Raw genomic sequence first — 14,021 nt, forward strand, 5'->3', positions numbered from 1 at the left:
ATTCCGGTGTGCTACTGTCCATCTCATATGAAACCGAGCCCAGAGAAGTCGGCAGCGCTTCTGGACAGTGTTGATGTGTGGCTTCTGCTTTGCATAGTAAAGCGGTGAATGGTGTCGACTGACAAAGGTTTACCAAAGTATTCCCGAAACCATGTCAGGATCTCCATTACAGACTCATGACGGTTTTTAAGACAGTGATGTCTGAGAGATCGGAGATGGCCTTGCCCTTTACGCACCGAGATTTGACCGGATTCCTTAAATCTTTTAATTATATTGTGCACTGTAGAAGGTGAAATGCCCAAAATCCTACAGATTAGTCTTTGGAGAATGCTGTTCTCAGAGTGTTGGATTATTCGTTGACGCATCTGTTGACAGATTGACGAGCCTCGACCCATCCTTGCTCTTGAAGAACTAGTCCTTATTTGTAGGCTCCTTATATACTATGATTAGACGATTGCCTCACCTGTTTCACATCACCTTCTTATTTCAACTTGTCACATCGCTATTAGTCCTAAATTGCCCCTGTCCCAACTTTTTTGGAACATGCTGCATGCATCAATTTCAAACTAAACCTTTATCTTAAAAAAACGTATGCATTTTATTAGATAAAACATGAAATACCGTTTGTCTTTATATGTCTTATGTTTAAATACATGTCAAAGTACATTTACACATCACTCCTCTTTGTTTTTACTATTTTCCATAATGACCCAACTTTTTCGGAATTGGGGTTGTGTTATGATAGGTAAATGAGGCACCTTCTGCTGTTCCCCCAGTAAATTCAGCATCTGGCTCATATTCAGGAACTGGATCATTTGATATGTTACTCTCAATAGACTACGATCATGTTCATAATCATCAAACTCCATATTTTATTTGCTGACAGCTTCATCATCAGCTCCACCTTCAAACGACGCTATTATCCATCCATCTTCTATACCGCTTTATCCTTTTCAGGGTCACAGGGAAACCCGGAGCCTATCAGGAAGCATCGGGCACAAGGCGGGGTACACCCTGGACAGTGTGCCAATCCATTACAATGCTATTATTTTATTAAATTTATGACATTTAGCAGACGCCCTCACTTGTTCTGAAGTAAATTGCTGAGCCATGTCAAGTTTTGTAACATTTCTTTTATGTCTGGGGTCATTATGATTGATATATTACATCACCGTTGTTTACCAAACATCCCACCTTGAGAAATAAAAGTGAATTGCACTTATTGAGCCGTGAGAGATTCAATTTTGTTGCACAGAAAAATATACTTACACTATTATATACATCAGGTCAGTAGAGACCCTATAAACATTTTACAATAAATTAATTACAAAAAAGATATTATTTGACAATTTTATTTTAAAATTTTTTTTATTATTGTTTATAATAAATAGATTGAGGAATACTAAGAACGTGGAGGTCTAATGTGAAAAAATTAAGGAGGGGGAGGGGACTGGATTATGTACTGGGTCGCTAACGACTCGCGGTATGCGTTTGAGGGTTAATATGATTACAATCTGAATTGATTAAACTTATGTTCATTTTGCTATGGTACATAGTTATGAAAAAAGAAATACAAAACAATCAAGACGTTCACTGTGTGAGGAAATCACACTTGTATAGCAAGGTTTTAGACACCTTTAGACAGACTTAACACAGCACTTGTTAAACTGACACCTTCCACAACATGATCAATATGGGGCAATACTGTTCAGAAGGTTGTCAAGCTGCCACTGTTGGGCCCTTGAGCAAGGCCCTTAACCCTCTCTGCTTCAGGGGCGCTGTATCATAGCTGACCCTGCCCTCTGACCCCAACTTCTTAACATGCTGCGGTATGCGAAGAAAAGAATTTCACTGTGCTGAAATGTGTATGTGATCAGTAAAGACTCATTATAATTATGATCTTTGCAGATAGAATATGAAGGCAAGATTCAAAAATAAAAAAATATTTCCACATTGTTTTGTTGAAATGTACATACATTTCTTTAAAGTAAAGATGCCCAAGGATTTTATACGCATTTACCTGATTTTTCATCATTCTTGGCTGTTTTCTGGAATTCAGTCACAGCAGCGTCTGACAGGTTTTCCCAGACTAACACACATATCTCAGTGCTAAGAGAACACAGTGTGTTATTACCTGTCTCAGTATGGGCCATTTGTCACACGACAAAAATATCCAATTTTTCACCAAAAGTTTTCACCAAAATGAATTCTGTTTCTGTTTTCCTTAAAAAAAAAAAAAAAAATGATGTAAGACATCTTGCAGAGATGTCCCACAGAGACTCTAATGGCCAACTAGAGGAGCCAGATTAAAGGCTACAGCAGCAGAATCATCTCTAAAGCCTCTTTGACAGAGTTCACTCTGGCTGCTCAAAGGCTCCAAACTACTATAAACACGGAATGAAGATGCACTGCCTGAAGTGGATCTTCAGAGTTTTCTGCAGTGTACATGGAATTTTGAGAAGGCATTCAACAAGTCAGTGTTGTATCAATTTGCTAGAGAGGAGTGAAAGTGTTTGTCCTGTGGTGTGATGCTTTGATGAGGTGCTGTACACATGGCCGAGAGGAAGTTTGAGATACTCAGACACAGAGTTCAAACTCGTAGGGAGATGAATGCTACTTTCTAAAGCGTGTTCATTTTGGGGATGAAACTGAAAAATGAAGAAAATGTTCAGTATGTGAAATAAAGATTCAATAATTATCAAGTAAATATTTCCTCAGTGGTACTCGGTGGTAGTCTATACCAGGGGTATTCAACTACAATTTGTGATGGTTCACCTACATAAAAGTTCTTGTCTACAAGCTTAATGATAACAACAGTTACCTTTTTAATACTTCACCTTTTATTAGTTTATCGCTACAAATAAGAAAATCTGGAGTGCTTGTGTTTTATTGCACACTGGTATGTATTAGAAATTCCTCTCCCACATTACATTTCATTATACTGTAGTTTAATTCCCTGCTTTTTTTTTGTGTCTATACAAAGTAATACATAAATACACGCGCACACACACACACACACACTATATATATATATATATATATATATATATATATATATATATATATATATATATATATATATATATATATATATATATATATAAGTTAGTATTTATGCATTACTTTTTATGGATGCACAAACAGCACTGAATTCTACTGTTCTGTCATTCCCCAGGGATTGGTTCAAACACCATTGGTACAAATACCAGGTTCAATTATGTTTTATTGTTGGTGTGACATTTAATTTGACTCTCTGAATTATCTTTTATTTTATCCATCAATGTGACACTTGGACTTGTCTATCACTCACAGGTTTTTGCAAATGATCTTTTCATTTGTAAATAAATTTAAAATAATCGATCAATGAACATTCGTCAGCTCAGCTAACGTGATATTTGTGAATGCACGTGAATAACTAAATTGATTCATTTTAAAACATCTCATTTAAATATATTTTGATACATTTAACAAAAAATATATAATATTATTTAAACATTTTTAAAACTTTCCTACAGACCTGCTGCAATTACACCACTGAAGTCCGCGGAAACACTGCACTAGACGGTAGTGCATAGTGGAAGTGTATAGTACGTCATTTGGGACACGACTAGCGTTAACTTTCCGAAGCGTGTTTTCGGAACAGAAGTAACAACGAGTAAATGTACCATGTGCAGACCAACTAATCGATAATGAAATTCGTTGACAACGATTTCCATAATCAATTATTATCGATTTTATCGATTAGTTGTTGCAGCTATAGTTTTTAGTTATGGTTTTGTGTTTGTTTTTGTCTCTGGATTATATTCATGAGCAATATAGCATGTGGTAGCAGATATGTAGCAGAGATGCAAGTACTTGGGTGAATCTAATAATAATAATAATAATAATAATAATAAGGGGAAGATGTTCAAAGGGCAAAAAATGAGGGAGACAGTCAATGATCTAAATTGGGAAAATGGGGAAACCAACACAACATTATTTTATAACCCATGTTTCAAGTTTCCCGATTCCTGCTGCTGCTTTTTATTTCTATATTATTTTCATTGTCTGTGATGCTGCAGTATTGGTTTTCCCAATCCTTTCCCAAACACGAAAAAAAGAATAAGTATTAATTTCCAATAGAATATAATGAAACAGGCAATTTATTTGAAATATCCGATTTCAGTTGTTCTTTTTCTTTTTTCTCTTCCAGAGAAGAATGTCACCTCGTACTCTTGCGCTAACAACCCCGAGAAATGGATTCACAAAGAGAAGGGAAAGGATAAAATTCAATACAGCTCAGCGTGGAAAGAGTGTTACTCAGGAAAATGTTCTCAAGCTACACCAGAGCACTCGCACAGGAGAGAAACCAGATGAATGTTCATGTTGTGGGAAAAGGTGTACTCGCCAGATTGATCTCCAAAGACACCAGAAAATTCACACAGAAAAGACGTATTGCTGCTCACAGTGTGGGAAGAATTTTAAGCGTCCCGGTTGTCTCCAGCAACATCAGCGCATTCATACGGGAGAGAAACCGTATCAGTGTTCGCAATGCAGGAAGAGTTTTGCTCAAAAAGGCAATCTGCAAACGCACCTTCGCGTTCACACAGGAGAGAAGCCATATCACTGCTCTCAATGCAGGAGTGGTTTTACACAACACAGTCATCTCCGACAACACCTTCGCATTCACACAGGAGAGAAGCCATATCCATGCTCACAATGTGGGAATAATTTTTGTGACAGATGTAGTCTTGAAGGACACCAGCATGTTCACACAGGACACAAGCAGTTTTTCTGCTCACAGTGTGGAAAGAGTTTTATTAACCAAAGAAGTCTGCAAGAACACCAGCGCATTCACACAGGAGAGAAGCCATATCAGTGTTCACATTGTGGGAGTGGTTTTACACAGCACCATCATCTCCAAAAACACCTTCGCATTCACACAGGAAAGAAGCCGTATCACTGCTCCCAATGTGAGAAGAGTTTTAGTGAAGGGAGTAGTCTTAAACGACACCAGCGCATTCACACAGGAGAGAAACCATATCAGTGTTCACATTGTGGGAGTGGTTTTACACAGCACCATCATCTCCAAAAATACCTTCGCATTCACACAGGAGAGAAGCCGTATCACTGCTCGCAATGTGGGAAGAGTTTTAGTGACAGGAGTAATCTTAAACGACACCAGCGTGTTCACACAGGAGAAAAGTCGTTTTTGTGCTCCAAGTGTGGGAAGACCTTTGTGGGAAGGCACCTTTGCTGCCTGATGATGTAATGAGTCAGGGTGGGTGGTGCACAAAATTGGCTCTACAGGAGGCCAGCAATACTCTCTGCAGTGCTGAACGAAACCACAGGAAATGTTTCTATCTCAAAACAACTTCCATGTGCGTCACTCCCTCTCTCTATGGCGGCCATAGATTTTCCACAGTTGATTCCGACGGATGTTGAACTTTAAATATTCCCCTAAATGCCAATAATATTGAGTGCTTGGTTTGATCCACTTAAATTCTTTTCTGTTTGTGTATCTAGATCACGGTCAGCCAGCTGATGATCCTTGGTCTAAATAAACAGTTTTTTTTTTCCCCACTGTTGTTGCTAAATACAGAAATGTGTGAAGTTGAGCTGAGTAAAATAAAGTCTACCTTTTAAAGTGATCTTGGTTTTACCTTATTTTTCAATCATTTTACTCTCCAATATTTCACGGAGAATCTTAAAGGACAGAAAGTAATTGCGTCTCTAGTGAGACGCTACATTAAGTGTGATTTCATTGAGCTCAGAACTGCAAGTTTGCTATTTCTGCCTCAGTGTTAACATAACTTGGCATACATTAAAATGCACACAGCACACACAGGGAAATATATTCATTATTGTATTAAAGAAAATTGAATGTAAAGTCAGCAGAAAGCATTTTGGTTGCACGAGAAATTTTATAACCTGCATGTATACAAAATTAATGTCACACTTCTGTTGCTTTCTCCTTGCTTAATGGTAAATATGATCTTTTTTTTTTGTATGCATCGTTGACCTATGTTGGGAAAAAAATGCATCAACTGTTTGTGCTAACATCCTGTTTATAGTGTATGGTTATGGTGGTTGAATTTTATCAGTACTGACTACCTGGCCGCTCACATTCTAATAAAATTTTGACTTGAGAGAGTAAGGAAGGAAACAAACAGAAGCAGCCAGCTAGAGGAAACATGAGAGAAACAGCATTTTGTACATTATATATATATATATGTATGTATGTATGTATGTATGTATGTATGTATGTATATATATATATATATATATATATATATGTGTATATATATGTATATATATATATATATATATGTATATGTGTATATATATATGTGTGTGTGTATGTATATATATATATATATATATACAATACCATCTAAAAACAGATATGACAGAGAAAATTAAGTTGGATTCTTATTTGTTTTAAATGAATGAATTTGCAGCTAAAATAACGCTGTTTTCTAGTTTAGTTTTGTTTTTTGCATGATGATACTCATATATTTCTGCTAATACAAAGTTGAATATTGAAAACCAGGAGGTGTGACATATGAAAGATTTTAAGGATACTACACTGAATGGATAACTGGATACAGACCACACCATGGGAGATGCTATTTAGAAAGAAAGAAAAAAAAGCTTCCCTTTTTGCAGCTGATGGCTACATGAAATTTTAAGAAGAAAATTAAAAGAAAAAAATCTGAGCTCACTTTCAAACTGATTGGGGCATTTAGGGTGTGTATAAAGTCATGCTGTTTCTTCACATTTCACAGTAATTGTAACTTTTCATGGACACAAATAAGCTTACAAGCAGTGTGTTGGTAATACAAGCCACTTTCATCTAGATAACAAAGTAACCACAGACCTAATGAAGCAGAATTTTCTTTTATAATCCATATTCTCCGTGTGCAGTGTTTTCCATCTCTGTATTTTCCTCTCCTCACATCCACTTTGCTGTGTCTGAAAACTATGGATGAAATCAGCCAGCTAGTGAAGGCTTCTGTAAGGAGGCATTTATTGAACAATTACAGTATAGATGGAAAGAGTCTCTAGTGTCAGCACTTTGTAACTGTCAGAAGTAAAGTTGTAGCTTTAAGTTTCTCAGTATTCTGAGTTCAGACTACAGAATCAGATTAACTAATTCAAGAGATAAAGAAAGAAAGAGACTTGTGATGGAACAACTGTTTAATGCTGTTATCACATAAATGATAGCAGTAAGTAACTTGTCTCAAAGAACTAACTAACAGGTACTAATGTTACACAACATTAAGCATGAATGGAAGCTAATAAAATGTTTGATGTATTGTTATTAAATAAATGAAATAATGTAATAATTGAATGCAAAGATGTGGTAGAAGAGTAATAAAACACATTGGGGTGTGCTGTTATAGGACAATAATCAACACGGTAAGCTTGGTGTCTTACCAGATAAATCCTATTCAATTCAGTTTTTTTTGTATAGTGCTTTTAACAATGAACATTCTCACAAAGCAGCTTTACAGTAATATGTAAATTCAGGATATACATTTTAAATGTATAAATTTATCCCTAATGAGCAAGCCAGAGGTGACAGTGGGAAGGAAAAACTCCCTTAGATGACATGAGGAAGAAACCTTTAGAGGTACCAGACTAGGTAGTCGAACACCATTTTCCTGTAACAGCATGGCTATATTGTGTTTTAATTCTTATATTCTCAAATACCCGGTTAGAATTTGGGTTTAATATAATCAGATTTTTTTTCTATTACGTGAAGACATTATAATTGTAACCTCCTGTCTGTTATCATTTGACTTCATAATATTTTATATTCATTTCATGCTCAGCACCGATCTTCTGATTATCCTTCATAATCACCTGAAAATAATGAATAAACTGAAATAGAAAGCTTTCAAAAAAGATTTGGTGAATTTTTTGTTTTTTTTAAATCCAAATTTTCAATGTGTCTAGTGAATGTCTATGAAGTGTGTTTATCCAAATATGAAAAAAAAAAAAGCATATAGATGTAAAAAGTTTTTGTGTGTGTGTGTGTGTGTTTGCAAAGGACAATCATGGAAATTGTTCCAATTATGCAATAATCTACAGCTGCTTTGGAACCGCATAGAAAAGAAAGCACCATTATCGTTAACCTTACAATAACCCAGAGTGTCCCAGTGGAACCCACACCAGCTGTAATTAGAGGATGCTCTGTTCAGTTCACTTTCAGGTTTAATGAGGGTCACCATTTATTATTAATGTGGCATCCCACTTGGAGTTTAGATGCTAAAACCATCCATTTAATACAATACAAAGCTGCTGAACATGCACCACCTGTGTAACATTGTTCCTAATTGTGGTGAAGCTAGAAAAAGGGGTTATAAAAAACCAACAGGACCAATGTGGTAAATAGAAAAAAAAATACATCAACTATGCCACCCTGGGACTTACACCCAGGGATATATTACTGACCACACAGTTATTAACCCCAAAGGTTCACAGGTTCGTTATACTCTGAATAAAGGGCAAGAGATGGGGGTTCCATTACCAGAAATAGACAATTATATTCACATACAACACCTACAAGGATCTGAATTAGGCCAAGTCCGACAAAGGCTAAAACATTTGAAGACGTCATCAATGGTCAGAGGAACAAATTAAACACACACAAAAAACAACCAAATTTATAAACAAATACTACAGGGTGGAGGTTTTCCAATAAGGACAGAGCAGGCTAGCTATAACAGCTATGGGCCCAAGAAACCCCACACCACTCCAGTATCCACGCACTCTACACACCGTGAAATTGAGCATACTGTAGGTGACAAGTATGGTACTCGGTGAGGAAAAGAGCCCACAACCAACACAGCACAAAGAAGCTAGCCCACTAGCTCATAACACTCCACACCTGTGGAGACCTAAACAGACATAAACCCAAATAAAGGCTAACTTGACTTTAATAGATCATTAGCACAAAAAAGGGGGAAAAAAAACAGTATAAACACAACTCATAAACACAAAAATTCCTACAGCCAGGTGCACAACAGCTTAGGCCCCACAAGATCGAAAAGCCAAATAGGTGGTAGCGCAATATTTTGAACAACTCAAATCCGCTAAAGGAATTTTTAAAAAAGACTACCAAAGACATCACACAGCCTGCAACACAGAATCAAACTGGGAATGACAAACAAACCGAGGACAAATGAGTAAAAATAAACCCACAAAAATAAAAAATAATATCAATAATAATAATACAATAATGCAACAGCAAAAAAGCAAAATGAAACAAAACAGGAGCAAATAAGTCATAAAAAGAAAAGATTACCTACCAAGATAGTAGATGTTGATTAACGATGTTTATGCAACCAACAGCTGGTACGCCAAATATGCAAATTCATTTGGAGTAGAAACAGGCATTAAGCCTTCCATTAATCCAAACCGAAACCCCATGATTTACCTTGACAAACCTACCTAAGAGCAAGCAGGCTATCCCCAGTGGTATGTTTTGTTTTGTTAACCACATGTCTCCAAATTACTCCATGATCGATAAAAGAAATAAATATTACTTAATACAAACACTAAACACATAGCCCCCCATTAATAAATATACCTCTTCAGTAGCGCTGAACTGGAAACGGAAGTATGGTGCAAGTGGATCCTCGACCATAACTAATCCAAAACAGCAAAGACAGGGGCTTAAATACCCCAATAGTGGCAGCTCATAGGCCATTCATCAACAATATAATTACAATGCCAACAACGCCAAAAGAAATAATGTTGCCAAACTCCATTACATTCTATCCCCTACTTGTTAAATTATTGCCCTGACCATAAGCTAAAACTAATACCCCACACTAATCAACTCCAAGTTTAAAAAAAGCCAATATATACTAGATACAGGACCCGGGGCGAAAACTGCCCCTCCTACCCTCCCCGCTGTTTGTGGGAGTTGGTGAACATTCAAATGTTGTCCTGCAGTGGCTCATCCTGTCTGTTGCACAACCACTGCACCAATACCAGGCTGTCCCAAGGACAAGGCAACAGGTATGGGTGGGGAACTTGACAACACAGATGGCGAACCAACTAATTACTACATCAGAGGTCACTAGATATTCTGTGTTGTGTTTGCAATTATTTGATATCCATGAAAGTAGAGTATTTATGTGAATTTTAACAAAAGATCAAAAGGTTAAACAATAAAGACAATTTTTCACAGCCTTTTCTGCTCATATTTACCAAGGGTGCCAATATTAGTGGATGGCACTGCAATTCAGAAGCACCGTGGGCTGGGGGGGGGGGGGGGGGGGGGGGTGTCGTTGGGGGGGGGGGCGTAAACCTCCAGCTGCTGGCCTCAGACATCCTCTTCCAGCAGAAATACCTGGTCCACCTGAGAGCTATCAGGGGGGATAACGGCCAGCGAATCTCTCCATATTTGAGTCTTCAGCAAGGCACAATGGACATGCTTTATGATACTCAAATCATCCACAGGTGCAATAGTACACACCATACCTCCCTCCCTCGGTGCCCGCACAAACTTATACACCACTGGACTCCACAGATCTTGAAGTTTATGATGACCCCTTGTGTCATAATTATGAAGATAAACAACTGACCCTCCTTTATTGGTGTATCATAGACATGCTGGTCATCCTGCACCTTGCAGCGATCCACACCAACCCTTACTCATTCTCGTGCCCCTTCAAAAGCCACATCTAACCTGGTTTCATGCTCTAAGACCCACTCATGAACATCACCTTCCCCAAAACCTGGGTCACAGACTCTGCCTGTTGATCTCTAGTGGGAAAAGGAAGGGTATACTTACTGAACACATCAGTCATAAATAAAACATGTTCATATCCCAGAACTAACACTGTAAAATCAAGAGCCAAGATTTCATTTGACTTATAATACATGGGTCATAAAGCCACAGGTAAGTGGCTGTGAGTCCTTGGCCAGCTGACATCTCTCACATTCCCAACACTATTGTGTCACCTCTACTGAAATACCTGGCCTATAACACCACTGACATATCAACTCAGTGTTATGCTCAAAACCCTGAGCATATACACTGTGTGTTCCTGCATAGTGGCTAGCATAGGCCATTGGCCACCCCTTAGCCCAATGCTCTTGGAAGCATTCACCTCCAGGATAAGAGGCAGGGAGAAATATGCATAAGCCAGCACTGGGGCCATGGTGAGCTTTCCTTTTAGTGGATCAAAGCTTACCTGACACTGCTCAGTCCACATTTCAGCTCATTCCTTCCGTGTCACCTCCTCCAAATTATCAAAAATAAGAAAGCCTGATCAACAGGAGAAAGTTATCAAGCCCGCATCAGAATATGTGAGTGGAGTGGTGTGGGAGTGGAGTGAGGAGTGGAGTGGCGTGATTTTGCCTGGAGCGAGGAGCAGATTCTTTGAAAGTCGGAGCATCGTGGTTTTCTCTTGCTCCAAGAGCGCTCTACTACCACTCCATTACAAGCACAATTCATGTTCAACGGCTCATAATGCAACTTAATAATAGCATGAACAAATTCATGTGTTAAGCCCAGTTGAACACCAGTGACAAAGATTTTCTGAAATAATAGAATTATTTATATAGAAATTAGAATGTGAGTGCATTTCTTGGAAAGAAAATATAATTCAATCTAATTTAATTTATTTAACTTTTTTTAGTCTGGAAAATTCATTTATTTCATTTAATGTAATGTTTTTCATTTGGTAATTTAGCTAATTTAGCATCATCCAGCATTTTTTTCCTTTTCAAAAGAGAGCAAAGCGATTGGCTTTATTGACTTGGGCTAATATTACTTTTCCAATGTCATATCACATCAAGCCAGCGACTACAATTCCCATCCTGCACTGCAGCCTACATGTGCCATCATGGACTGCAATTCCCAGAACACACTTTCATTCTAATCACGCACTCCTGCATCCAATTTACACTCACAATCACACCACACATATAAGAGACTGTTCAAACACTTAGTCTTCGCAATATATATGCTCAGTTGCCTTGTCTCTGTCGTTACCAAGCCTTATATCATGTCTGTTTATTCTGGTGTTTTGACCCTGCTTACGTTTATGACTTTGTCTCTTTGCCCTGCCCTCTTTGTTCTGTTTGCTTGATTGCCTGACCTCTGCATGTTCATGGTTTTTGACTTCTGCCTTATTCTTTGGATTCCTTATTGTTTGATTGAACTGCCATACCAGCACTTGCTTCCATCATAGCCTACATTATGTGACACAATACTTCGCCTCAACATGGATTTAGCAGGAGAGCAAGGAGATCGTCACACTAGCGTACATTGGGATGTCTGGCCACCATTCATGTCAGGCCAGCGTCCTCAGTGGACTGACATAGACCTTCTGGATCCGAATTATGGATTGTGTGACTACCCGTGGCAGTTCCTGTTCCACTGCCAAATGTACTTTTCAAGCGAACCCTAGCCAGACAAGAGGCAGTGGCTCGGGTTCATTGTGTCACAGCTTTATGGCCCGGCTTACCAATGGGTGGAGCATCTGGCCAATACAGGGTCCAGTGCCCTCACCAATGTAACTCAGTTTGCGGAATTATTTCTAAAGGAGTTTGGGAATCCAGGGTAGAACTGCAACCTAGGTGAGCTTTTGAGGGGAGTCAGCGTGATGAGCAAGCCCGATCTGCTGTTCCACACATTTTATGAGTGGATTGACAGCGCGGACTTCACCACTCAGCTGCAGCACCAGGCTGACAGGGCATCAGTAGGGGTAACGCAGGCATGCAAGACTGAGGGCTGCCATAAAGAAGCCACCCTACACTGTCCAACATGCAGCCAACCTGAGATACATAAATCCTATTTCTGCTCCGAGGAATGTTTCAAAGGCTTCTAATGCACCCATAAACAGCTCCACACGAGAGCAAGAGCCAAGCTCAAGCTTGAGACCCACAAGGTGGTCTCACCTGCTGAGCTGCAGCCGGAGGTCAACGTGGTGACCTCCTCTCCAGAGCTCCAACCTGAGACCCATGAGATGGTCTCACCTGCAGAGTTCCTGCCGGAGGTCAATGTGGTGACCTCATCTCCAGAGCTACAGTCTGAGATCCATGAGGTTGTCACTACTGTAGAGCCCCTGCCGGAGGTCCATGTGGTGACCTCTGCTCCAGAGCTACAGCCTGAGATACATGAGGTGGTCTCCACTGCAGAGCCCCTGCCAGAGGTAAATATGGCGACCTCCTCCCTAGAGTTCCAGCACAAGACCCATGAGGTTGTCTCATCTGCCGAGCTCCAGCTGGAGGTCAACGTGGTGACCTCCTCCCAAGAGCTCCAGCATGAGATCCATGAGGTGGTCTCATCTACAGAGCTACAGCCAGAGGTTAACATGGTGACCTCATCTCCAGAGCTCCAACCTGAGAGCCACAAGGTGGCCTCACCTTCAGAGCTCCAGCATGAGACCCACAAAGTAGTCTCAGCTCCAGAACCCCAGTTGGACGTCAACGTGGTGACCTCATCTCCAGAGCTCCAACCTGAGACACACGAAGTAGTCTCAGCTCCAGAGCCCCAGTTGGAGGTCAACGTGGTGACCTCATCTCCAGAGCTCCAGCTCAAGACCCATGAGGTAGTCTCATCTCCAGAGCCTCAGTTGGAGGTCTCATCTCCAGAACTCCAGCATAAAGCCAAGTTCTAGTCTGAGGTCGATGAGTCGGCCTCCCAAGCCAAGTTCCTGTCTGAGGTCAACAAAACGGACAATCAAGCCTTATTTCCTGTCCAAGGTTGAAGAGACGGCCTCTCAAGCCAAGTTCCTGTCCGAGGTCGAAGAGACGGCCTCTCAAGCCAAGTTCCTGTCCGAAGTCAAAGAGACGGCCTCTCAAGCCAAGTTCTTGCGCGAGGTCCAAAGGATGGCCTCTCAAGCCAAGTTCCTGTCCGAGGGTGACGATCTAACCTCCTGAGCCAAGTTAGTGTCTGAGGACAACGAGGTGAGCTCCGAGCCAAGTTCCTGTCTGAGGGTGATGAGGTGACCTCCCAAGCCATGTTCCTGTCGGAGGGTGATGAGGTGACCTCCCTAGCCATGTTCCTATCTGAG

At 39.8% G+C, this 14,021-nt stretch overlaps 1 protein-coding gene across 1 annotated transcript in view; it reads left to right on the forward strand.

The window, feature by feature from the left end:
* The window catches only part of LOC108263447 (zinc finger protein 271), a 23,609-nt gene extending 18,028 nt beyond the window's left edge, over positions 1–5,581 (forward strand). The window contains exons 5-6 of the mRNA XM_053679898.1: positions 4,198–4,208; positions 4,493–5,581. Coding sequence (XP_053535873.1) covers positions 4,198–4,208; positions 4,493–5,251 — 770 coding nt within the window. The 3' untranslated portion in view covers positions 5,252–5,581. The remainder of the gene's footprint in view (positions 1–4,197; positions 4,209–4,492) is intronic.
* The last annotated feature ends 8,440 nt before the right edge of the window (positions 5,582–14,021 follow it).

The sequence above is a fragment of the Ictalurus punctatus genome, chromosome 3 (assembly GCF_001660625.3).
Source record: "Ictalurus punctatus breed USDA103 chromosome 3, Coco_2.0, whole genome shotgun sequence".
In the NCBI taxonomy this organism is placed as follows: Eukaryota; Metazoa; Chordata; class Actinopteri; order Siluriformes; family Ictaluridae; genus Ictalurus; species Ictalurus punctatus.